The sequence below is a fragment of the Macaca nemestrina genome, chromosome 8 (genome assembly GCF_043159975.1).
Source record: "Macaca nemestrina isolate mMacNem1 chromosome 8, mMacNem.hap1, whole genome shotgun sequence".
Taxonomy (NCBI): Eukaryota; Metazoa; Chordata; class Mammalia; order Primates; family Cercopithecidae; genus Macaca; species Macaca nemestrina.
In genome coordinates this window covers 49,137,681-49,164,811 of record NC_092132.1, presented here as the reverse complement: position 1 = coordinate 49,164,811, position 27,131 = coordinate 49,137,681, and the positions used below count along the sequence as shown (strand labels likewise).

General features: G+C 39.3%; 1 protein-coding gene and 1 long non-coding RNA gene across 3 annotated transcripts; one reads left to right on the top strand and one right to left on the bottom strand.

Moving 5' to 3' along the window:
• Nucleotides 1–2: 2 nt before the first annotated feature.
• On the top strand, nt 3–5,439 carry LOC105476106 (uncharacterized). Its single transcript, XR_983859.2, has 3 exons — nt 3–139; nt 1,805–1,949; nt 5,193–5,439. It is a non-coding gene; the product is annotated as an uncharacterized lncRNA (long non-coding RNA).
• LOC105476107 (mitochondrial transcription termination factor 3) lies at nt 3,784–27,131 on the bottom strand. Of its 2 annotated transcripts, none has more exons than XM_011731771.3 (8): nt 27,010–27,131; nt 23,829–24,172; nt 22,432–22,584; nt 16,456–16,645; nt 11,431–11,578; nt 10,984–11,055; nt 9,062–9,223; nt 3,784–4,052 (listed from the first exon to the last, which is right to left on the bottom strand). In XM_011731771.3, the coding sequence occupies exons 2-8, from the start codon at nt 24,160–24,162 to the stop codon at nt 3,858–3,860; spliced, it is 1,254 nt and encodes a 417-aa protein (XP_011730073.2). In that variant the 5' UTR covers nt 24,163–24,172; nt 27,010–27,131; the 3' UTR covers nt 3,784–3,857. The 2 variants fall into 2 exon arrangements, with proteins under 2 accessions (XP_011730073.2, XP_011730072.2); XM_011731770.3 differs by having other exon boundaries at nt 26,885–27,119.

The following is a 27,131-nucleotide window of genomic DNA, read 5'->3' as shown; positions in this document are numbered from 1 at the left end:
CGCAGGCGCAGTTCTGACGGCTGTCGTTGAGCTCTTGCGTGTGCACTTCTCGGCCAGGGTGAGGCCAATGGAGTAGGCGGGGCGTTTTGCGTGCTACATTCCAAGAAGTATTGGTTGTGATGTGATGGGAAGAACACAGGTCAGGAATTAGGAGACCGAGGCTTAAAGCTGGGTTCTGTTACTTGCTGTTAATAGCTATGAGAGCGTGGGCAGTATGAATTCAGCTCTTTGTGCCAGGCAGGAAGCTAAATGTTTTAAGGGCATCGTTTTATTTTCTATTGAAGGACTGATGGATGCGCCATCCCAAAAATATATGGAATTGGTACACTGATTATTTCGAGTTGAAAATGTTGGAGAAATTGTAGTTTCAGAAAGGGTTTGATGACCCATCTCTTCCTGCATGCAGCAAGCCGTAAAGTTTCCTCCAGGATTCCTCCGGAGTACCCGTCCCTTACCAGAGGGAGAAAATAGCACCCATCACCAGAGACTGGAAACTGGGAGCTGCTTTGGACCTGAATATACTTTCCGAAATAACCCTTATCTTCCACTAAGTTTACACTCCACCACACCCACGTTTCTCCTAATGACTCCGCAAGAAATTCACTGCCCCTAGCCAGATCCCCTTTCTTCTGATTTGTAGTTCGTGTAAAAAGTATAAAGGCATCTTACATTGGCTACTTCACTCTCTTGTGAGGATCCCCATGCACATGTAAAACTAGTAAAATTAGTATGCTTTTCTCTTGTTAATCTGCCTTGTGTCAATTTGGTTCCTAGATCCAACCAAAGAGCCCACATAAGAGCAAAGGCGTGATCTCTCACTCCCCTACACTGTCATTTAATTCTAAAAGTACTGTCATTATCTCATTGTAGATAGGAGAAAGCTGAAGCTCAGAAAGGTTGAATAACTTGTCCAAGAGGACATGACTAGAAGAGTCCAGGTTCTTCTTCCAGAATCTGAAAATCCAGACGCAAACTTAGGGCTCCTTAATTCTAGGGCCATATGCTACACTACTAATCCAGGAAAGACACCAAGCCTTTCAGGCCTTGGGTTTCTCCAGCTGAAGATCTACATCTAGCTATTTTAGTGGAAGGTTAGGTCAGAAAGGTTTTGGGTTTTTCGTTTGGTTGGTTGGTTGGTTTTTTTTTTTTTTTTTTTTTTTTTTTTGGTCACCTCTTTTTTTGTTGTTCAGCCTCTATCACCCAGGCTGAATGGCACAATCTTGGCTCACTGCAACTTCTGCCTCCAGGGTGCAAACGATTCGTGCCTCAGCCTCCTGAGTAGCTGAGACTACAGGTGTACATGCCACCATGCTCGCTAATTTTTGTATTTTTAGTAGAGACAGGGTTTCACCGTGTTGGCCAGGCTGGTATCAAACTCTTGACCTCAAGTGATGCACCCACGTCGGCCTCCCAAAATACTGGATTACAGGCGTGAGCCATCACGCCCAGAAGAAAAGGTTTTTAAAGATTAAATCTAAGATGTATTGCAGAATTTGCACATAATTTAAAGACAAAAGAGAAGTATATAGATTTGCTAACTATTAAGGTCTCAGCCCCAACATGTGAAGTCTTAGGCATAAACATCTAGAGACAGAAAACAATTGGGGGGAACAGGCATGACTGATAGTTACTGGTGAACTTCTACCATTACTCGGTGATATCTTTTTTCCCCTCAGTTTTAAGCTCAGAGCTGGGACAATATAGAATAGAACCTTGTCTCGTCGTAAGTTCAAAAGGTTAGATTTAATGATCTTAGTCACATTCCAGTTCTAAGATTCTATTGATTTTCCTTTTTATCTCCAAGCTGCTACAATTCTTCTATTAGTCAGTCCTGTATGCAGCACTAAAGCTGATGAATGATCTCTTCTATCTTACACTAGCCGAAGTGAAGTCTGAAAGATGTGAAGAAATGCAATACATATGTACATTGGCACATTGCCCTGCAGAGGGTAGGTACTCAATAAACTCTCCTCCCTTCTACCCTTTACGTTTTACTTGCTGGTTACAGGTGAAGGTGACAAGAAAAGACATATCAAAAAATCAGAAACCCAAAATTGTCACAAAATCCAGCTCCTAAGGAATTAAGCTAGAGACTGAATGTTTGCTGGTAGTCATTAATGTCGATTCAAAAACTAATTTTGGTTTTCTTTCCTCCCAGCACAGGATTAGGGATTGCCTTTCTCTGCCCTCAAAGTTAGGCATGGCCATGTGATACTTTAGCCAAGAAAAATGTGATAACTCTTTAAGAGCAATTCTTCACATTCCTTTCCTTTTCCAGACTGGTAACACTCCAGAAATGATGGAGACAGGATACATCAACCTGTATCACTAAAGATGATGTGGAGCAGAGCCTTTGTGGTCCTAAGAGACATGTATAAGATAAAAACCTTTTGTGGTTTTTCAATCATTTGAGGTTTTAGGATTGTTCATTGTATCAGCACAACTTGCCTGTTCTGACTAAGGTTGTTCAGTGGGTTATTCATAAAGGCAAAATGTGGTTGTGAGCCGTACAAAGAGAGGACAGGATGGTTCCATGGTGTCCCCAGCTTATTTTTTATTGTTTCCTGTTTGTTGATCTCATCCATTGGCGAACTCCATGAAAGCACCTATCTATGTCACACTCACTACTGTATTCTAGGAACTCAAATGTCGGTTGCATGAATAAAATATGTAACAGGAAAGCCACTATACCTGGCCCTGACCAATTACAAATTTAGTTTTTCATGAGGTTTTTTGAAGGGCATCCAGCACACCACAAAACCCTCAGCACAACAAACTACCCCGAAAGTTAGTGACTTAAAACACTTTCTCCCAATTCTGAATTCAGCTGGGTTGTTCTGCTTAGTGTAGTGTCTGCTAAGGCTGGGACATCCCAGATAACTTCTTCATGCATGTCTGGTACTCAGTTGGCATGGCTGAAAAGGCTGGGGTTTGGCCAGACATCTTTCTCTCCACCTAGTTTCTCCAGCAGAGTAACCAGACCTCTCTATACCATAGCTTTGGGTGCCAAGAGCAAATGTTCCAAGAGGGCAAGCCCTGATGTGCAAATTCTTATCAAGCCTGTGCTTGACAAATGTCCCCTGGGCCAAATCACATTGGCCCAGAGTCAGTGTGGGAGAGGACTAACTACACAACAGTGCAAATACCAGGTGTGGTTCATGGGGGTTACCAGTGTTAACAGTCTACCCAATCTAGTGATCATAACGCAGACAACTGAAGTTGTGATACTTTGTTTTACAAATAAAAAAGCAAAGACTCAGAGATGAAATCACTTGCCCAGGATAACACATCATAAACAGAAAACAAATCTTTGTTTACTGGTAATAAGTCAAAGGCTAGTTAAGCCTTTCACTATATCTCATTGCCCCTAATCTTTAAACTCCACTTTCCTTTTCCTGATTCTTAGCCAACTGTGAATATCTGTGTTCAAGAAGTTAACAATGTAGATAATCCAAAATGAAGTGTGCTTTGTGGCATTATCTGAGCTGTAGATATTAGATGACTAATGTAGTATGTGCTCTGGAAACTTGTAACAGTTCAAATGAAATAAAGCCATTTTATAATGAAACCACTTTAAAAATCCTCCGTTTTCATCTTCACTAGAATGACAAAGCACCAACTTAAAGTAAACCAACTCTCTCCCTTTCTCTGAACTTGCTGTATTTTCTAAGAAGGAAAAGGTAAACAAGAATTGAGTCACTAGGAACTTGATGAAAAATCTACCACAGTATATGTACCCAAATTTACAGTATCAAATGGTTTCCAATATCAGTTGAGACCCGAGGCATTTAAAAATATATTCATTTATTCATACATATATTCACTTTACAATATTGCATTTTCACATACATAAAAATCTAAAGCGTTTTTAAGAATTTATCAAAGTCTTGTACTGATGCTTTGGCAATCTCTTCACAAAATATTTCATCAGGAATAGATACGAGTTTGTCCAAAGAGATGTAGTTAGGTTTTGCTGGATCATATTGTGCTCTTCCTAAATAGGTAAGAAACAAGTGTCTTTCTTTGATTTTAAACAGCCTTGTATTAAATACCTAGAAAAGAAAAAAAGTTTTTAAAAAACATTGCACATTGGAGGATGAAACATTAAAAAGTTTACTTGGCAAAATTTTTTTTTTTTTTTTTTTTTTTGAGACGGAGTCTGGCTCTGTCACCCAGGCTGGAGTGCAGTGGCACGATCTCGGCTCACTGCAAGCTCCGCCTCCCGGGTTTACGCCATTCTCCTGCCTCAGCCTCCTGAGTAGCTGGGACTACAGGCGCCCGCCACCTCGTCCGGCTAGTTTTTTGTATTTTTTAGTAGAGACAGGGTTTCACCGTGTTAGCCAGGATGGTCTCGATCTCCTGACCTCGTGATCCGCCCGTCTCGGCCTCCCAAAGTGCTGGGATTACAGGCTTGAGCCACCGCGCCCGGCCGTACTTGGCAAAAATTTTAATAGGTTAACCAATACAAAGTACTAACCACGTGTTCAGTAAGTAGGATAAATGCCAGAGGATTTAAATCCTATATTTTCTGTTAAAAAACTAGAAAAAGGGATTCAAAATCAACATACAAAACAATAATAAAATAATTAAGGGCTATAATGTAGGCAAAGAAGATTGAGTGCTCCAGAGACAGAGGAGAATGTGTTAAAAAAGCAAATCTTTGGCCTGGCGCGGTGGCTCACGCCTGTAGTCCTAGCACTTTGGGAGGCTGAGGCAGGCAGATCATCTGAGGTCAGGAGTTCAGGACAAGCCTGGCCAACATGGCAAAACCCTATCTCTACTAAAAATACAAAAATTAGCTGGGCGTGGTGGCACATGCCTATAATCCCAGCTACTCGGGAGGTTGAGGCAGGAGAATTGGTTGAACCCAGGAGATAGAGGTTGCAGTGAGCCGAGATCGTGCCACCACCTCCAGCCTGGGCAACAGAGTAAGACTCCGTCTCAAAAAAAAAAAAAAAAAAAAAAAAAAAAGGGCAAATCTTCAAGCCTCACCCCAAAACTACTTAATCAGCAACTCTGAGAGCAGGACCCAGAAATCTGTCTTAACAAGCCCTCTAGATGATTCTGATATTTACCAAGTTTGAGAACCAACGTTAGACATCAGGATGTTATTGTAAAAAAAGGATAAGATTTCATAATCTGTAACACCTCTCTCTCTCTTTTTTTAAATTCCCACACCTCCCCTTAACTAGAATCAAAATGAAATGAATCTGACCTCTGCGAGAGCAACTGGGAAAGTATGTCTTACCTGCCTCAAACTAAAACTCCTAAAAACTACAGTGAGAAGCAACTTTAGAAAGGAGTCAGAAGCAGGCAAGGCTCTACAGCCGACTGCAGAAAGAAGAGAGAAATGGGAGATCTGGCCAGACTTGAGCTACAGCCCTGAAGCCTGAGAGATCTGTGAGGCCCCCTAGCGAGGCTCAGAGGAAGCCCTTTCAATATTATGCCTGCCTCAAGCTCTCCTCTTGGCTGTTACAGACACAATGTGAACACAGGACATGATACACAACCCCTAGGCCTCTTTCCCTACATTCAAGTGAAAACAGTAACAGATCAGTTGGAAAGGACACTATGAAAAACAATTGTTGAAAACCAAAGTACTATGAGAAGAGTGACTAAAAAAAGTACAGGGTGCTACCTCAACATGGGATTGGCTTGCTTTTGGAACAGAACATCTCTCTTTGCAGTCTCTGCTATTCTGCCCTTGTTCTGATCATTAAATTCCCATGATCACAATATTATGGATAATGAAGATGTAAGATGTTTTATATATATATATACATATATATATATATATATACACACACACATTTTTTTTTTTTAAAGTATGACTCCAATGCAGTGATTCTTGGCTTAAAAAACTATCACCCAGCCGGGCACGGTGGCTCACACCTGTAATCCCAGCACTTTGGAGGCCAAGGTGGGCGGATCACGAGGTCAAGAGTTTGAGACCATCCTGGCCAACATGGTGAAACCTCATCTCTACTAAAAATCCAAAAATTAGCTGGGCATGGTGGCGGGCGCCTGTAGTCCCATTTACTCGGGAGGCTGAGGCAGGAGAATCGCTTGAACCCGGGAGGCGGAGGTGGCAGTGAGCTGAGATCATGCCACTGCACTCCAGCCTGGCAACAGAGCCAGACTCGGTCTCAAAAAACCCAAAAAACCAAAAACCAAAAACCAAAAAACAACTATCACCCAGCATACAGACAAAACCACAAACGGTTCTGGTGCTCCCAAACTATTATTAATTTCCTAAATATAATAACACTTCAAAGCATTCATTTAGCTTATGAGTAGATATTATGTTTACTTCTCCAGTGGTCCAAAGTTACTCCATCATTAGAGAGTTGTGTACTCTTTCAAGTCCAAAAGTTACTGCTCAGATTGAAGTGTTTCTCCCTTCTTTTTTTATGAGTGTGGTGGTGCAGGAGGAGGGTTGTTGGCCACCAGGGGCTACTTTGCCATTGGCACAAAAATTTCATCCCATTAATGACATATTAAATTCTTCGGAGTTAAAAAAAAAAAAAAGTGTCCCTAGCCTGAGAATTATTGGTTCCCTCTTATCCTAAGGTGGACTTCAGCTTTGCCTTCACAGAAAATCACAGAGGAAGGGGAGAGCCAAGGTTTTGGGGGATATTGAATATAACCTCTTTCCTTAGCCTAGTGATTTCTTCACATTCATTACCCTAAAACTGCTTTTGTTATCCTCTACCTTCCACGATCTCTTCTTTGAAATGACTAAATTACTTCTTTCCCCATTTTTAATTAATCCTAAGTCAGATCTGCCAACCAGGAATATTATCTGCATGAGAAAATTAGTTCCACGCCACTGAGATTTAAACACCAGCCAAAAATTTAAAGTCTATATCAGCCCGTTCACAGCCTTACTGTCTGTTAATGTATTTTTTCATTAATAAGCTTTTTATTTTTCTGTTCTTTTTCCCCCAATAATTCCACCCAGACTCTAGGAATCTGAGAATCCCAATTTGGAAGCCACAATTCTACAATAGAGCTTCTCAGAAGCAAGGGTTTGGGGTGCCTAAAAATCTGTGTTTTTAAGTGATTTTGATACATCTGGTCAGCTTATAATTTCTTCTATTTGGAAAGCTCCTCTCCATCTTTCAAACACCACTCACTCTTCTACAGACAATTCAAATGTCACTTCTAGCAGATCATAGTAAAAGGCTTGTAAAAGTTCAGTTTTTAAACTGGACTGCTGGAGTTCTAATCGTGGTTGTGCCCCAACCTTGTTACTTGGGTAACCTTGGACAGGTTACTTAAATCTCTTTAAGCTTAAGTTCTTTATGTGTAAAATAGGGGTAATAATAACATCTACCTCACATGGTTGTTGTGAGAATTAACTGTGTTAATACAAATAAAGCAATAAAGATAGAGCTGGCACACAGTAAGTACTCAATTGCTGTTATTACTTCTATAATTCTCCTACCACTTCTAAATCACACCGTAGGAGCTCGGATTAGGACTCTTTACCATCATATAAAGCAATTTTATTTTATTTAATTAATTAATTTATTTTTTGAGATGGAGTTTTGCTCTGTCGCCCAGGCTGGAGTGCAGTGGCATGATCTCGGCTCACTGCAAGCTCTGCCTCTCGGGTTCATGCCATTCTCCTGCCTCAGCTTCCTCAGTAGCTAGGACTACAGGCGCCCGCCACTACGCCTGGCTAATTTTTTTTTTTTTTTTTTTTTTTTTGTATTTTTAGTAGAGACGGGGTTTCACGTGTTAGGCAGGATGGTCTCAAACTCCTGACCTTGTGATCTGCCCAACTTGGCCTCCCAAAGTGCTGGGTTTACAGGCGTGAGCCACAGCGCCTGACCAAAGCAATTCTATTTTAAAACCTGTCTTCCACACTCGATTATAAGTTCCACAAGAACAGAGACCATGTCTGCTTGACTTTTGTATCCTCAGTGCCCAGTGTCTAGCACTGATGGATGCTCAGTGATATACTGGAAAAATGACAGACCACGAAGGTTAGGAGGGGACAATATCATATATTCTTACCATCATTTATGGTCCCTGAATTACCCACCAACCCAGGGAAAAACAAACAGTCATTGCTTTTTTGTTGAAGATTATTTTACAATTACTCCATGAGTCAAATTCACAAAATTGTAGGCTTCTAACACTTCTATAATGAGTATATTTATGTTTGGTAAAATAGGAAAATCCTATATTAGAGACCCATTCCTCGTGAAGTATAATAGGCAAATAAATATAGCTGTATGTGAAGGAACTGGACCTAATGCAGTCTAGTTCTGAGAGCTGTATTAAGGTAATATTTGTTTACCCATCTTTTTTCAAAAACAGGAACACACGTGTTCTAGCAAATGGAGTAGAAGGATCACTTAAATAAAAATTCAGTTTGTCATTTATCCAATAAATACTGAGTGGCTATTTGCATAGGAAATAGGAAAAAAGGATTACTTTGATAAAATCCAATCATTCATTTGTTCATCAAATATTAATTGTGCGCCTCCCTTAGTGCCAGGTGTAGTTCTAGGCACTGGGGATTTGGCAGTGTATAAATCAGACAAAGTTTCTGCTTTTAAAGAGTAATATTCAAGATCAATATTCTTGCGAACAGCAGATAATATCACTCACTAGGTAAAGAATACAAGAGTTTGATTAGCTTAGAAAATATAATTACGGCTTGGACATTATGGCAAACTGGAACACTTTTATATTGGGATGGGGATCATTACAATATGGCTCATTGATTCATGGATTTAAATAAACTGTGACTAAAAAGTACATGTAGCAGTGAAAAGACCTTTAAGGGAAGTGATCTATTTCAAAGTTAAGTGGAGAAAAACATGAGAGAGACTACATTCGATTTGTTCTGCCCGATTCCAACAAACAGAACTAGGACTAGGTAGAAACTCCAGGGAAACAGACTAATCACTGATTTCTCCTCAGGAAATGTACATTTGTGCCCTGAAAGTTGTAAACTCCTCCCAGTGTACAGAACCATGCAGCTGGACAGCAGCTCTGAATGAAGCGCAATGGCAGCGCTTACAGAGAGAGCTGTGAGTGGCATTACCTGTGGGAACTTGACAATGATGTGGTGGGGAATGTTCATCACATTGTGCACAAAATCAAATGTCTCGGTAAGTTTCCTTTTATTTGCAGTTAACATCTTCGGGATTCTGGTGATCATATGTTGAATTTCGTTATGTTTAAAACCAAGTTCAAGACGGTAAACCTAAACGAAAGTAAATTTGCTATGAATAAGTAGAAATAGTTATTTTGGTACCATGGCAAGGCTGCGCTGATTCTTTTTGTTTTTGAGATAGAGCTCGTTCTGTTGCCCAGGCTTCAGTGCAGTGGCACAATCTCCTGCCTCAGTCTCCCAAGTAACTGGAACTACAGAGGAATGCCACCACACCTGACTAGTTCTTGTATTTTTAGTAGAGCCAGGGTTTCACCAGGTTGGCCAGGCTGATCGTGAACTCCTGACCTCAAGTGATCTACCCGCCTTGGCCTCCCGAAGTGCTTACAGGCATGAGCCACCGCATCTGGACAAGATTCTTTTTTTGAGACTGCGTCTCGCTCTGTCATCCAGGCTGGAGTGCAGTAACACGATCTCAGCTTACTGCAACCTCCGTTTCTTGGATTCAAGTGATTCTCCTGCCTCAGACTTCTAAGTAGCTAGGATTACAGGTGCCCATCACCACGCCTGGCTAATTTTTGTATTTTTAGTAGAGATGAGGTTTCACCATGTTAGATAGGCTAGTCTCAAACTCTTGACTTCAAGTGATCTGCCCACCTCGGCCTCCCACGCTAGGGTTACGGGCCTGAGCCACCGCGCCTGGCTATGATTCTTCTAAACTTAAAATAACATTTTAAAATTTGGAGACAGCTATGCCAGTGCCTTCAGGGAATTACAGCTTCCGGCTCCTGGGGTCACCGGAATTTCAAACCCCTCTGCTGAGAAAGAGCTACACAGTGATCGTCATGAAGATCACCAAAGGGGCAACCATAATTATGAGAGAGAATGAGTGACATGGGAGGGCTGCAGGTCAGAGGCAACACCAAACAGATCCTTCAGCAGCAGGATCATCAAAATGCTTTTTGAGCTTTTGCTCCCAAGCACACCGACATATATGTTGTCTGAAAAATGACATGTCAACATTCCAAGCAGAGATAAGGAACTAAACAACCAAACATGGGCCAGGTCCTCTACTTGCTTCCATAGTGTCCTGTGTGCACCCACCAAGTAACTGCCCCCATCACTCTGGATTTGATCCACCACTAGACTGTAAGCTCCTTGGGAGGAGGAGCTGTCTCCCCAGCATGGCGCTTGGGCAGGAGCTCAATAAAGATTTATTTAATGACTGAACTGTTCACCTCAGAAAACAGCCCTTACATAATATTTCAAATACTACTACAGCTTTATATACTAACTAGTCAACTGCTCTTGGCTTCATGTTATTCTCTTGCAGGAAGGACAGTAAAGAGTGTCTGGTACATTCTGTGATAGAATGAGAGTTGGCAATTGGGACAGGTGCAAAGGAGAGCAATGTGTTATCTGTTACTCTTTTCACAGAAGTCTTTTGGATCCAGCCTCCAAAACTCCCTGAGACATACACAGACTGTCATGCTGGCCAACAGGAGTAGTTTCGTAGACTGGTAACACTGCCCAGGTAACAAAGACATCAGACTCCCACAATGGGCAACAGAAACAGTTTCAGGGTACCACTTATATCCCTATCTATTGCTTTAGGATTGTGGGTATCAATGTCTGCAAGGTGATTTACTCATGTTAATACCTGGTCAACATGAAAATATTAACTGAAACAAACTGCTTGCTAGACATTTGTTAAAGATAATTTCCTATTTCTCTTTTTAGAAATAACTTATTTTAAAGTCTAGTTTTCTTTTAGATGACAGCAAAATCTATTCTCTTCAGAGGATTTTAACACTTAAAGAAACTGATTTCTCAAAAGCCTAAAGTTGTCCTACCTTCATATTTTCTTTCACGGGTTCCAGACTTCCAGTTAGCAGCCTTGGGAGACGAACTACCAGATCTCTAGTCTGTGGTTGCAAACAAAACAATCTAGTATTACTATATGTGCATCTTTAACTAGTTTGGAGAATTAAGGCATTAATAAGACACAAAGTTAAAACTTAAAATATGACCCAGTCAGAAAAATGATAGGAACCCCAGGAATATATAATGTTAGTACTGTTTGGAAAAAAAGAAAACAAAAACTGAAGGAACCAGTTTGATTAAGTATTATAAAATGATGTAGCTCTATGTTTAAACTAGCAGGATAATTCATTTTTGTACAAAAAATACCAGAAATGTATATGATTCACATGGGCTGGGCATCTGTTAGGAACATGAGATTTATCAGCTACTAAAATGTACCAGACATAGAAATAAACAAATTCTCTCCTTTTCTTTACCTTTTTCACACTAAGTTCAAGTTCTTTCTGAAAAAATCCCAATCTGTTATCCAGTCTTTCCACTGAAAAGTTCAGCAAAAATGGTGCTTTTCTGACCATCTGTGCAACATCTGCTTTACTGAAATTTTTTGAAAGCAGATAAGCCACCCTAGAGAAACATAAATACATACGCATGTGATAAACATTTACATTCTTTTTTTTTTTGAGACACAGTCTCATGCTGCTTTCCAAAATAACAGCTATTTTTAAAAAGGCTCCCACATCCTAAATTACTAACTAAATAAAAGCATTCTGTAACAATGGCAAAAATGGCAAAAACATGTTTAAAACAAGCATTCACCCAACTCTAGATGGTTTCCATTTACACTTAAAAACAGAAAATAATTCTGAAATCCACTAATAGGTATTAGTTGTGGTTTTTGCCATTACTTTCAATAGCAAAAACATGATTACTTTTGCACCAACCTTTAGATTCTCTTTTCAATTAATCTGGTTTATTACTTGGTAAGAAAGAATGAAATAGCTTCTGCTTAAGTTTTTTTGTTATTTTTTTGGGGGGATAAGAACAGAAAAACACAAATTAAGAAAATAACACAAATTAAGAAAATTAAGGAAATAATGGTTACAACTGAGAGAAGCATTTTTTAGGTTAGTATATTTACTGAGCCCCTCCCTTCCCCTCTTCTATTCTTTTCCTTTCAGGAAGAGTCTCGCTCTGTTGCCCAGGCTGGAGTGCAGTGGCATTATCTTGGCTCAATGCAACCTCCGCCTCCCAGGTTCAAGTGACTCTCTTGCTTCAGCCTCCCAAGTAGCTGGGATTACAGGCATGCACCAGTAGACCCAGCTAATTTTTGTATTTTTAGTAGAGACGGGGTTTCACCATCTTGACCAGGCTAGTCTCGAACTCCTAACTTCAAGTGATCCGCCCACCTCGGCTTCCCAAAGTGCTGGGAGTGACCATGCCTGGCCTGAATATGTATTTTCATAAATAATTTTTTACTACGGTCTTTCAATATGTATTTTGTTAACTTAGATATTTTCCTGCTAAGTTTTTGAAAATTAAACTATGTAAGTTAGTAAAATATAGAAAGCTTGACTATAAAATAACATTATTTTTTAAAAAATCTAAGAACATAGTAAAAGATAGTTTTACTAAATGTCTAAAATATATCAGGATATTATTTTGTTTAATTCTAACCAGAAAAACAAAAAAACTTGTGAGCCAGGTAAATTTTCCTCATTACACTTGAGGAAACATGGATTCAGGGAAGTTAAATAACTTGTCTGAGATCATCACCTAATTACTGACAAAACTAAGATGTGAACTCAGGCATGCCTACATCTAAAGCCTATGGTATTTTCATACTATATACCAAAACTTATATTACTTTATAATCACATGACTATTACTCCTTTAAAAATAGTTAAAATATTTATAAATTTAAGTATATAAAAATTTTAAGTGCATGGCAAAATAAAACAAAACACAACAAAAACACCCCACTATAAATGAAGTCAAAAGACAAGTGACAATCTAGGAAAAATATCTGCAACATGTCTCAGATACAGAACTAATTTTCTTAATATATAAAAGAACGTTTACCAAAAAGGAAAAAAGCCTGGTTAAAAAATAGCAAAGGATATATTACAGAAAAGGAAATGTAGACAGAAATTCAACATATGAAAAGATGCTCCAAACAACATTCCATGTTTCAACATTTGATGCTCCAAACCAACAAATAAAGTATTCTTTTTATCTATACAATGAACTGAAAGCAAAGTGTGATAGCACTGTATTTGTGAGGATAACAGGGAAGCTGGCACTTCTGTACACTGTTGGGGAGAGTATAAACTGGAAAACAACCCCTTTGAAGGATAATTTGGCAATATCTACTGAAGTTACAGATGAACATACCCTTTGACCTAGCATTTCCACTTTTAGAAATATGTCCTACAGAGACACACCAATATGTGTGATTTTTCAGAAGTATACAAAGTCAGTCACTGCAGCCTTGTCCTAACAGTGGACTGGAAACATACTCCATGCTTATCAACAGGTACTAGGGAGATCCGCAGCATGGACTGTACTAGAGTTAAAAAGAATAGGCAGCACCAAGAAAAAATAATCTCCGAGATATAGTTAAGATAGTGGGATACAGAATAGTATGTATAAATGCTACCAATTGTTATGTATTTGTATTCATGTGTGTATACACAGATATATGCTTTATAGAACATTCCTAGAAGGTTGAACAAAAAATCCTGATAACAGCAGCTGTATCCATAGGTGGGTCCTGGAAGGCCAAGGGACAAAGTAGGAGAAAAGGAGGTATTACTTGTTGTTTTTTTGGCAGCAAGGTTTGGCATTTGATTAAAAAATTATCAAAACTATTGTCTACATTGTAATGATTTTTCCAATAAAAAATTAAGATATAATGCCCACCCAACCAAAAAAAAAGAGTATTTAAATAATTAAAATGCCAATTATTCATTTGAAAATTCTACAAGGATCTTTTAAACACAATTTTTTATTGAAAAAATAAGTACATGAAATCAACTGTTATAGAAATAAGACTGCTGCATACATCAGAACCAGTAACAAAGTTCATTTAAATAAAGGTTCTCACACCTGTGCCTATTCAGTTTTTTTTTTACTGTATACTCTTTTGAATATATGTGGTTGCATGATGTATTACAAAATTCTAAGTAATTTTTATAAACGTTCTACAGCTTAATTTGATAGCCAGCCAGGTTTAGCCAGATTTTATTTTTTTAAGAAAAAAACTTAGGAATCAATGGACTATGATTAGGAATCAATGGACTATGCTACCTATGTGAGAATATTCCTCAGTTGTTAGAAGCATGTATGGCTTAAGCAAGTAACTTAAGCTACTAAGCTTAAGTTTCCTTCAAAGAATTAAATGCAGAGACAGTATGTAGTAGTCAGAACCCTGGAGTTTGATTAACTGGAGTTGAAACCACTTACTCTGCTACTTATACTAACGGTGTGTAATCTTGGGCAAATTATTTAACCTCTCTGCGACTCCCATGTACAAAGGGGCTATTAACAATAACAGTGCAGCCTGGGAAATGATCCCTACCCTCCTGGTATTCATGCTTTCTTGGAATAAATCTTGAGCAAAAAGGCTGGTTTTTGACTGCAGAGGGAATTAGTGTTCCTGACAGCCAGGAAGACTACAGCTGGATATGTCAGATTAGTTTCTTAGAATCATTCTCTCTCCCCTCTGTATTGTGATAGCCTATCTATATTACACCAGACTATCACTCTCATGAAGGGAAAGACTGTCTCTGATGTCTAAAGTTTAGGCCAGTGTCTCGCATATAGAAGGGCTCAAATGTTCAATTTAATAAATGCGGTTTTTGTTTCGTGTTTTTTTTCCTAATTCCGAGAAAAGACATTAGACTATGATGGTTTAAGGAACTGCAAAGCCCTCTGAAATGTAGTGAGAATCAACATCAGTGTGGAGAACAGTCTGGAGGGTCAAGACTAGAGGCAGACCAATTAGGAGACTGTTGCAGTAGTCTTGGTGTGGTATGATGGGGAACTGAGGCAAAACAGTCAAAGCAAAGATTCAGAGAAATGTCATGACTGATTTGAGCTATAAGAAAGGAAGAACTGATGGGCTTTCATGATTTATTAGATGTAGATGATAAAAGAAGAGAAAGCAAATTAATACCAATATTTCTGAGTTGGGCAAAAGGGTATTCAGTGAATCTGGGAATACAGACTGGCTTGGGTGACAGGTGGGGGTGATGATGAATTCAAAATGTTAACTTAGGGACAGGGGTTTTGTTCTCTGTGGTATTCCCAATGCCTAGCAAGATTCTTACCTCATGGATCAATATCTCACTGTATTTATTTTCACAAATTCAGTAATTCTTTGAATGTTGAATGAAGTACAGAGATGTTTATAAAAGTGCTCTTTAAAGAAGAAAACAAGGAACAACCAAAATAGCCAACTTATGGAAATGATTAAGCAAATTACATAGTAGTTTGCCACGACAATATCAAACATCTAACAACAAAAATTGGCCAGACAAAAAAACTACAAAAGATCTTATCTTTAAGCGTACTCTCAGATAAGTTAGCTATTTGTTGATGATTTTATTTTTTTAAGAAAAAAACTTATTCCAGTTTCTAAAGAGAAAGAGTTAATTACTGACTCAGTAATAAGTTGAAAACATAAAAATAATAATGGGGCTGGGCAGGGTGGCTCATGCCTGTAAAATTCCAGCACTTTGGAGGCCAAGATGGGCAGATCACTTGAGGTCAGGAGTTCAAGACCAGCCTGGCCAACATGGTGAAACCCCATCTCTACTAAAACTACAAAAATTAGCCAGGCCTGGTGGCTACCCATAATCACCCAGATACTTGGGAGGCTGAGGCAGGAGAATCACTTGAACCCGGGAGGCGGAGGTTACAGTGAGCCAAAATTTTGCCACTGAACTCCAGCCTGGGCAACAGGGCGAGACTCCATCTCAAATAATAATAATAATAATAATAATAGGTAGTTGAATAAAAGAACTGTTGTAAATACTTAATTTAGATCAAAAAAGGTCTATAACAAAAAAATAACTTTCATGTTCATTATCTTCGTAGACTCTTGTGCAGCAGAGACTTACAGAATAACTTCCACATATATTTCCTTCATAACCACTTCTTGGGTTATATGATAATCTTTTTTTTTTTTTTTTTTTTTTTGAGACCGAGTCTCACTTTGTGGCCTAGGCTGGAGTGCAGTGGCGCGATCTCGGCTCACAAGCTCCACCTCCTGGGTTTACGCCATTCTCCTGCCTCAGCCTCCCAAGCAGCTGGGACTACAGGCGCCCGCCACCTCACCCAGCTAGTTTTTTGTATGTTTTACTACAGATGGGGTTTCACCATGTTAGCCAGGATGGTCTCGATCTCCTGACCTCGTGATCTGCCCGTCTTGGCCTCCCAAAGTGCTGAGATTACAGGCTTGAGCCACTGCACCTGGCCGATAATCCTTTTAAAAGTCCTACCTGATCTTCAGATTTTCAAGGTCTTCAGAGAAAATTGCATGATTTTTTGTCAGGAATGCTCCCAGTTGGTTATCCTCTATACCCACGTCTTTAAGAAACAGGAGCATCTGCTTAATGTCTTTTTCAAAATCCAGTCTCAGAAGGAGGTTTGCTGCTTCTGTATGTTTTTCTATCTTGGACAAATCCACTCCTATAATAAATTATAAATACTGTTTGAAGATGACTTCTTAGTTTACCTGTTAAACTCATATACATAAGCACAAGAAATTACTGATGGAGATCAATACCTATCCAAAGGAACACTGAGATAGATCAATAGAAACTTCTAAATATTTTTAAACTAAGTTGGTTGCAGAAACAACATAGTATTTATTTTAAAAATCAAGTACAGAGGAAAATAGAGCATTTAGTGCTACATTTCCCCCCAAAACAAATTCACTAAGTCATACTGGAGTAGGGTCATCATCTTTGTCTAAGGTTTCTTGAATATTGTTTCAGAATGTTTGTCAGTCCCTAACGAACCCCGTAGTAACTGGTAATTCTGCAGGGTAACAAACAATATGAATAAAATGTTACTGTCTCTGAAGATTTTATTATTTCCTTAGTTATAAGCATTATTTTAAAAATATGTTTATGATTCCCATCATAGGGGGAATAAAAATGACCCTGTGCCTTACTCATCATTGTAATCTCTCAAGAAATGTTTGAGAACAAGTGAACACATAGCCCTTCAAGTATACAACAAAGCAGAAAATATACAACCTTAAACCTCCACATTTAAAACTTCTTAATGGCATCCACAATTAAAAAAAAAAATCATCATATTCATTATAACTCCAAATATTAGAACCAAATATGATTATAAATCCAAATTTCTTGATATTAAACAGGTATTGATAAAAGATGCCCATGAACAGTGAAATGGATTAAATACACATAGACACAATGATATGGTTAGGCTGTGTCCCCACCCAAATCTCATCTTGAATTCCCATGTGGTGTGGGAGGGACCTGGTGGGAGGTAACTGAATCACGGGGAGAGGTCTTTGCTGTGCTGTTGTGTGATACTGAGTAAGTCTCACAAGACCTGATGGTTTTAAACAGGGGGGTTTCCCGGCACAAGCTCCCTTCTCTTGGCTGCTGCCACATGAGACGTGCCTTTCACCTTCCGCCATAATTGTGAGGCCTCCCCAGCCACATGGAACTGTAAGTCCATTAAACCTCTTCCTTTTGTAAATTGCCCAGTCTCAGGTATGTCTTTATCAGCAGTGTGAAAACAGCCTAATACACCCACTCACAGAATGAAGATCCAGAATAAACTAGAAAATGTTATTATACAACAATATGCATTTCAGATCAAATAGATAGACTATTTGTTAAAATATATGGGACCACTAGCTATACTTTTGAAAAAAAACATTCTCTTTATATCTTATATGAAATTAATTCTAGATAAATAATCTAAATATATACTAACTCTACTAGAAAAACATAAAATTTAAAAAAAATTAAGTTTACAGAAAAGTATAAAACCTATGTGTAGAAAAAGGTCTGGAAAGCTTTTCCACGAATTGGTAATAGTGGTTACTTTTGAGAAGTGGAACTGGGGATGAAGAGAGGGTAAGAGGTCCTTCTCTTATAATATCTGCACTTTTGACAACCAGATGTAATTCTTTTGTAATTTAAATATTAGTAGAAAAATAAATCCAATTATTAGATGGACAAATAAATAAGATGAAAACCGGTTCCAAAAATCTGTGATAAACGGGAGAACAGATGCTTTAAAAATAACATAAAGGGTTCAGACTTCACATTTAACTCAATATTACAGCTGACATGAACTGAAGTGCCTTGCTCAGCATGAGCTGTCACACCCTGACTGTGCTTGAACAGAAATCCTGAAAAGCTGCTTTTTTAGCAGCAGTAGGAGAGCAGAATCTCATCAGGAATGCACACTGCTCTCAATGCAAATAACTTGGGCTCACTTCATTTCATTAACTTGAAAAAATAGTCCCTGAATGCCCACTACGGACCAGGCACTTCTGTTAGGCATTGGGGTTATAAAAAAAGAATAGTAAACGATTCTAACCTCTAGGTGACCAGTCTAGTTGGGCTTTACCTCATCAGTTCAGTAATTACGAATATTACCATTGTATTCAGTTATGGTTACACGTATTTAGTACATCAGTCAGGGTCTAGCAGGCTATACAACGTGCCCTAGAAAGCACAAATGACAAGGACTTTAATGAAGGGACTCCATACAGCGGTGTGAGCAGCCTTAAGAGAACAAACAAGAACCTTCCCAACATTAAAGAGACAAGGAGGCAAAATGTTACCAAGGCACAGAGGGACTACAGGCTATTAAGGAAGGGCTGCTCAAGAGAACTGTTGTCATGGAACGAGGCAGGTACAGGACCCAAAGAAGGGAAGGAACATGGGAAAAATATCCCCACCTGGCTCTTCTACCTTCTGTCCTATAGGTGCCTCCCGCTGGCTGAAGCTGCCAAGAAGCCAGCTGGCATAGGAACCCTGGTGCATAGGGGTTTGGCCTCCTGGGACACAGATCAGGCAGAAAATGGGTCTCAGAAGCAAACAGAGAAGCAACTAGGACTTGAGTACTCAAAAATACTGTCTGACCAAGCAAATAAGTCTCCCTTAAGTTACTATTATTTAAGTTATTTCTAACACATGCTGTTGAAGTATCAGCATACAGGTAAAGGAATGGCTGAAACATATTCCAAACCTGTATGTATACTGTAAATTATTTAAAGGTAAGGACTGGGCCAGGCATGGTGGCTCATGCCTGTTATCCCAGCACTTTGGAAAGCCGAGGTGGGAGGAGAGCTTGAGCCCAAGAGTTTGAGACCAGCCTGGGCAACATAGTGACACCCCCTTCTACAAAAGAAAAAAAAATTAGCCGGGATGGCACGTGCCTAAAGTCCCAGCTACTTGGGAGGCTGAGTGGGAGGATCACTTGAGCCCAGGAGGTCAAGGCTGCAATGAGCCAAGACCGTGTCACTGCACTCCAGCCTGGGAGACAGAGCAAGACCCTGTGTCAAAAAAAAAAGATAAGACAGGGACTGTGTCTTAGTTTATCTTGTATTACCCATAGCACCTGCCATAAGACAGGGAAAGCTGTTTCGAGAGGAAAGGTGACGTCCTCACAGCAGACGTCATCCTTTTCCTACCTCTGAATGTACATTTTTTAAATTATATGTTTATGGAGTACAACATGTTTTGACATCTGAATACATAATGGAATGATTAAATCAAACTAATTAACATATTCATTACCTCACATACTCATCATTTTTTTTTGTGGTGAGAACACTTAAAATCTACTCTCTTAAGAATTTTCAAGTATACATTATTATTAACTACCATCATCATGCTGGACAATAGATCTCCAGAACTTATGCCACCTGTCTAATTGAAACTTTGTACCCTTTGCCCAACAACTCCCCATTCCTCCCCACCCCCACTCCCTGGCTCCCTCTGCTCCTAAGAGTTCAACTTTTTTAGGTTTCATATGTAAGTGAGATCATGTAGCATTAGTCATTCTGTGCTTATTTCACTTAGCATAGCATCCTCCAGGTTCATCCATGTTGTTGCAAATAACAGGATCTCCTTTTTCAAAGCTGACTAGTACTCCAATGTATAAATATACCACATTTTCTTTAACCATTCATCCACTGATGGACACTTAGGCTGATTCACAGAACACTTTATTTGCATCTCTCATGTGGGACTTATCACTTTGCCCTTCATCCTTGCATTAATATTTAGATGTTTCTGAGGACTTGAAGCTTCTTGAGAACAAAGGCCATTCTAAACATACAGGTAACATTTGGGTAACTGGGCACAGAGTGATGAATATACAATTATAATGGAGTGTCATGAGTGCTAGGATCAAAGTAAGCAGGAAGTGAAATGAGAGCCTGAAGAGGGTCACTCTGTCTGCAGGGTCAAGAAGACACTTTAGAAGTTACTTGGACTTCAGTGATGTTCTCCAGTTGTTGGAGTTGGCTAAACAAAGGAGGGAAGTGGCAAGCCATGAGCTGAACAGGTAAGCAGAAGCCAAATCAGGGCAAGCTTTGATGCCATAGGAAGGTTTTGAAGGATTTTAAGTAGGTCACTGACTTAGATCTGCATTTCAGAAAGAACACTAACACTGTAAAGATATCAGAGCCAATACTGCTGAGGAGAAGACTATCAAGATAGGAGGCTCCTGCAGCCACTCAGTGACAAATGAGGACCTAAACAAGGTAGTGACTGTAGGATGACAGAAGTGGACGGATTTGAAAGAAATAAAGAGGGTAGCATCCATAGGATAAGATGTTAAATTAGATGTAAAGAGGGAGGGGACAAAAGCAATAAGAATCAAGGATAGGCTGAGTGCAGTGGCTCATGCCTATAATCTCAGCACTTTGGGAGGCCCAGGCAGGCAGATTGCTTGGGGCCAAGAGTTCAAGATCAGCCTGGCCAATAGGGTGAAACCTTGTCTCTACTAAAAATAAAAAAATAGCCAGGCATGGTGGCACATGCCTGTAATCCCAGCTACTAGGGAGGCTGAGGTGGGAGAATCGCTTGAACCTGGGAGGCAGGTTGCAGTGAGCTGAGATGGCGCCACTGCACTCCAGCCTGGGAGACACAGTGAGACTCCATCTGAAAAAAAAAAAAAAAAAAAATTCAAGGATGACTCCCAAAGTTTCTAACAGAGCAAAGGTTTTTCTTTTTCCTCTCCTGTTAAAAATCACCTCCCAAAAATATGAGGAATGAGAAACAAAAAATAAGATCCTTCTTTGAGGAAACGAGATTATATCCCCACATATCTGAAAACAGATGAAGGCATGGCAACAGCCTTATCAGAGAGGAGAAAGACGACACTGAAATGCTTGCAAATGAGAATCTGGCAAGTGGTAAGTGATCAGTACCACGAAAAACTCCAAAGTCTCCTAAATTGGAGTCCCTAGAAATCTGAGAGATTAGAGATGAGGTGCAGACTAAAAACTGGGGGATTCGGTGTGGAGAAATCTAACCTCCCCCAAATCCAGTTCCTCTCAATGCACCAGGAGAAAGAAGATTCATTATCTGGGAAAATCAAGTATGAGAAGTACCAAACCCAGAGAAAATGAGGAAAGCAAAAGTTTGTAATAAAATGCCAGACTAAAAATAAGATGACTAAATTAAAGTTTGGAGGGAGATCCCATGGTTCCCTTCAGTCATCCAGATCCAAGTGCAACCTAATGGTCAACAAGCGAAGACAGCTATAGAGTAGGCCTAGAGAGAAACCGTCCAAATCAGGAGGACGGTGGCTTCAGGAAGGAGGTCAGGGTAGTGGGACAAGCAGGGAACAATCCACTCTGGAGAAATGGAATACATCATCTGATAGGGTTACCTGGGAAAAACTGTCCTGAGTGGCTATTGGAAGGTATGGAAAAGTTTAACCCCAGAAACAAACAAACAAAACAATTCATCAAATGAAGAACAAGGCAACTATTAATGCCGGAAAAATGAAAAGTTGTACAGGAAGGTAAATAATGATAGCATACTTCTTGTTAGGGCAGATAGCAATATTTATAGTCATAATTTAACTACTGATTGATCTAAAATTGTAATTTATATTAGGAGAAGTGAAAAGAATACAGGAAAAGTAGATGTGTACATACAAGAGATCAAATGATGTCTAAAGCTGATGAATCAAACAACAGCACTATAAACAATTATTTTAAAATGAGGAGGTTGAACACAAACAGAAACCATGATACAAGTTAAGTAGATACATCTGGGGAATAGGATGCAAGATCAGCAAGGATGAGGCAGGGAATACAGTTTCTCACTAGAAGCCTTTTTATACTATTTGACTTTTGCTTATGTTTGTATACTACTTAGTATAGATTAAATTGTTAATTTAAAAAAGTAAAAAAAGTAATGAAGAGTACATACAAAAAGTACTTGTAGTTTAGTCAAACTTACCTAGAAGAACTAACTTCTGCAGAGTCTCAGAATGATCCACATAGTCTCGAAGTGTGAATGAAGCTGGTGGCAATGGAGGGTCTGCAATAATCTGAATAGCCTCTTCCTCTGAAATTGGCTGCATTGGAGACAATGGAGGCAATTCATCCAGTTCTTTGAAAGAAAGAAACAAATTAGTGCTCTAATATGCACACTTAAAACTATTTCTACAAAGATCGGCTCTTCCCTTGTTTGCTTCTTTCAATGGTTAAATCTCGGGATGATTTTAGAATTAAACATCCAAGAAGACCCCAATTTTTCACCTTTTAAGAGGTAAGGTTACAACTATTTAGACAGACTAACTACTGTTCCTCCAATATTAGAAATTTGTTGGTAAATTTCAAAGCACACAATGCCTTTCCTTCACTTAATCAGTAGGTGAGAATGCTAAAGATTACCTAACTTTCAAGCACATTTTGAAAGAGATTGAGTTTACCATAGCCTGTTAACTTGGCCTAAAGTACACATATGCCAACAGTCTGAATTGCATGGATTAAAGTAATTATATCCTGAAAGTCTTTGTTTTGACCCAATGCCCTCCCCTTCAAGTTACCCTCAAATACATCTTTAAGAGGGCTTCTATGATTGTTTCTACAACCTGTAGTCCTCTCTACAGGAGATGTGACTCTCTCTAGTACAGCGCTGATTCTGAAGTTGTTTCTGTTTTTTTAAAATCAAACGCAGTATGGAAGACACTTAGAACTACACAATACCTTAAGCTAAGGAATCAGGTCTGTGATTTCTTGTTCTGTTTTTTGCCTCTAATCATTAACTAGCCTTTCTCATCATTTATAGCCAGCATCTCCTCCCTGCCCTCTCCCCAGCTCTCTTTCCTTCATATTCTACTTAACCTTGTATTATTTCATTACCAGTGAAATATTCCTAGAATAGGACCCATAAGAAGGAGAGGACTGACTAAAAAGCGACATGAGGGCACTTTCTGGAGTAATATAACTGTTTTATTTGTTGATTGCAGTAGTTGTTAGACACTAAATGCGTATGTCAAAATTCATAGAACTATATATCCCACGAGATGAATTTTACTTGATATAATTATACCCTAATAAAACTAATTACCACTAGAATAATTTTGTTTTAAGAATCTAAACAACAAAGTATTTAGAAAGCAAATGTTTTATATGTGTAGCTATAAAATAATCTTACACGTTAGCCCACGAACTTTTTTTCTTAGCCAGTAAAATAAAGGCATGATAGAAGTTCATCAATAGAACCGGTATTATTCTTTTTCTTTCTTGATACAAAATATTACCTGAAATGGGCTAGCAGAATGTAAACAGGTAGCTTGTTCAAATGGCCAAAGTAGAGAAAGGGAGACTTTTCTGAAAGTTCAGAATTACCTTCTAGAAACAGCTCAGAATCAAAGCTGGGTATCTTTTGTGTCTTCTGTGACTGTTCATTCATGGAAGGAAGCAGACTGCTTTGGGTAGAATTATTCTCTTGACTACTTGAGCTAGTAGACTGGGAACTATTCCATAAGGAGGAAGTCTTGTAAGTCTTAAATCCCCACTGGAGAAAGCAATTGTCAGAGGATATCTGAGGCTGAGCAGAAAAGCCATGTAACAATGTTCTTCCTGGTCTAGCAAAACATTTTGTGAGTTGTACAGCATTAATGAGGCTCCTCAACTTAGCTGAGTTAAACCACCTGGGTATCTGTTGGGCTGACAAAGCCATTTTTCTTAGTCTACAAAGGAAAGATATAACCGTCAAAAGAAGAGAAACTTAATTTACTTAAATGTTTAAAACAGTATTCAAACAACAAAAAAATAAACTGTAAATTTTTTTTTCTAAATGAAAGGTGTTTAAACATAGTTAGTCTAAAATAGATGTTTCTTATGCACAGGAAAATCCAACAACAAGGCAATCTCAGTTACAAACCAACAGACAGGAACTTCTGAGTGGAAAAATAAAGATATACTTTACAATTTAAAAACAATGCAACATCACTGGTGTAAGAAAAATGCTTAAAACAAAAATCTGCAAATGTTCAAATAACAGCAGACCTCACTAATCTGTTAATTTAATCATTTAAAGAGAATAAGCTGATGCAATTAAGTGTTCTTGAAATTTGGTGTGAAGGATGTTTCTGCAGCAGATTGCTGATCAAAGTAACACTGAATTATTCAAATGCATTTTATATTTTATGTATATAAATTTGTCCCAAAATGAAAAAACAGAAATCTACTGTGTCCTAAATGAATCATCAAATTATTATTATTGATATATAGAACAGTGAAAGCAGTTTCTTGCTTCATTCTCAGGGCTGAACACTGTTGATTACTTCACAGATAAAGCTGTTCTTCCAAAGGGAATTGAACAAAACCAGTTTTGTCAAGTTTTGTTTCACTGTAGGAAAGAAGAAAAAAGCCTTCCAAAAGAAAAGGTCAAAACTAGCAAGCAAAACCAAGTAACAGAAATAAATAAGCAACCAGCAATTAATACCTGTATATTTTGACTGAAAAAGTAGTTTTCAAAAAGATGTTTATCAGGAAAGGCTAGTGCTATGTTAAACTCCAGGAATATGAAGGGATTTATATTTAGCCAGCTAATAAGAAAGGTAAATTTGATGCATATAATCTTACATTAAATAACATTATCCATATAAAACACAGGATAGAGTCAGGATATAAGAAATGCTCAATACATGTTAGCCATTATTATTGATTACACAACCAAATACAAATGAATTCTGCTGAATTAATTGCGGCCTACAACTTTATACTTTGTTTTTCTACATGGTGGAATTCGGCTTGTTTTATGCTTTAAATTAGACCAAATACTTGAGGGTCTAATCTCCTTTTGGAGATGCGTAGTTTTGGGAAGTTTGCTGAAAGAGATTTTACGAAAGTGAAAGTCTCCTTTCATCCTGCAATTATTTATTATTATTTCTTATTTATTTATTTTTGAGACGGAGTTTCGCCCTTGTCGCCCAGGCTGGAGTGCAATGGCACCATCTCGGCTCACTGCAACCTCTGTCTCCCGGGTTCAAGCGATTCTCGATTCTCGGCAGCTGCCTCAGCCTCCCGAGTAGCTGGGATTACCCGTGCCCGCCACTACGCCTGGCTACTTTTTTGTATGTTTATAGAGATGGGGTTTCACCATGTTGGCCAGGCTGGCCTCGAACTCCTGATCTCACGTGATCCACCCACCTCGGCTTCCCAAAGTGCTAGGATTACAGGTGTGAGCCACTGCGCTCGGCCCATTTTGCGATGATTTTAGAAAAGAAATAAGTATTTTTGCGACGATTTTAGAAAAGAAGTATTCACAATACCCTGCTGGGATAGGTGGTTTCTGTCAGATTTTGGTAGGAAATGGGCTTCCAAATGTGCCAAGTTTTCCCTCAAACCTACAACATTCATTCTCTGCACAGTAGTCATAAGGGCACTAAATTGGAAGCCAGAAGACCTCGGTTGTGCTACCTTGACAAGGCTGTTTCTGGCAGCAGTCTAACAAAATGTCTAGCCCATGATGTGGGGTGGGTGTGGGGTCAATAACCATTCTTCAAGTAATGCTTTTTTAAAAGGCTAAGGGTACAATACGATGATTCGTAAGGCCCCTATCAGCTCTAACATTTTTTGACGCCTAAGCACTTCATCCTACTTCAAACTTCTGAAATCCCAAATTCATCCTGAAGCCTTTCCACACTCAATACCCCTTAAACATCAGGAAGATTCACTTTCAAATTTCATCCCGTCATTAAAAGATCTTTGTGCATACAACTAATGTTTATCCTTGCATTTTTATTTACAAGTGCACTATCTTCTCTACATTATTTCATTGCTGCCTAAACATCTTAACAATTGATTAATTGTTCATTCACGAGAGCAAGGCTGGGTCTCATTCCTGGATCCACCCTTCCAGGGACTATTCTCCACTCTCCCAGAGCCTTGTACTGCTCTAATGCTTGCGGAATGGAAATAAATCAATGGCAAGTACAGTTAACTCACTGGCTTACACAGTACGCAAAAGCGGGTAGGGGATAAGCAGATGTGTATAAAAGCCCTGTGAGGTGGTAACCGGAAGTCTTCTAACAAGTTCCTTTCATCAGGAAAATTACAGAAAACCCTTAAAAGAAACTCTGAAGTCTATTAACAATTCATATATACAGTTCTCAATGAGTGCCTAGTGCTTCGCTAGAAAAAGGCACTGAAATAGGGTTCAAGATTTCTACCTAAGAAAGGCTATAAATGAAATCAGGAAAGAAAGGGAGGTATGGGGGTAGCTTCCTAATAAAGGGCCTCTCAATACTTCCTAGGCCATTTTAGCCCATTTCAGTTCCCCCAAACTTCCGCAGGAAGGCAGAGCCCCCTCCTGAGGCTTCTCACACCGCGCTAATTAGTCAACATGGTTGAGTTTTCACGCCAGCCAGGGAAAAACACAAAACAAAACCAATCACCTTCGACTGGGCCGCGAAAACCTAAAGGCCCTTGAGGCCTTGGGGCGCGGTCTGGACTCGGGTGCGCCGGAACCTGAACTCCTGCCAGGACCGCGATCCTCGCGCTGAGGCAGCTCCTGCTTTACCTGTGGCGAGGCCTGCGCCCCGTAGCGGGTGACCCCGGGACCGACCGACTCGCAGGGCCGCACGCCCAGTCCAGCAGTGCCGCACGCCGGCTCCTCAGCCTGCCCGGCCCAGCGCAGCCGCG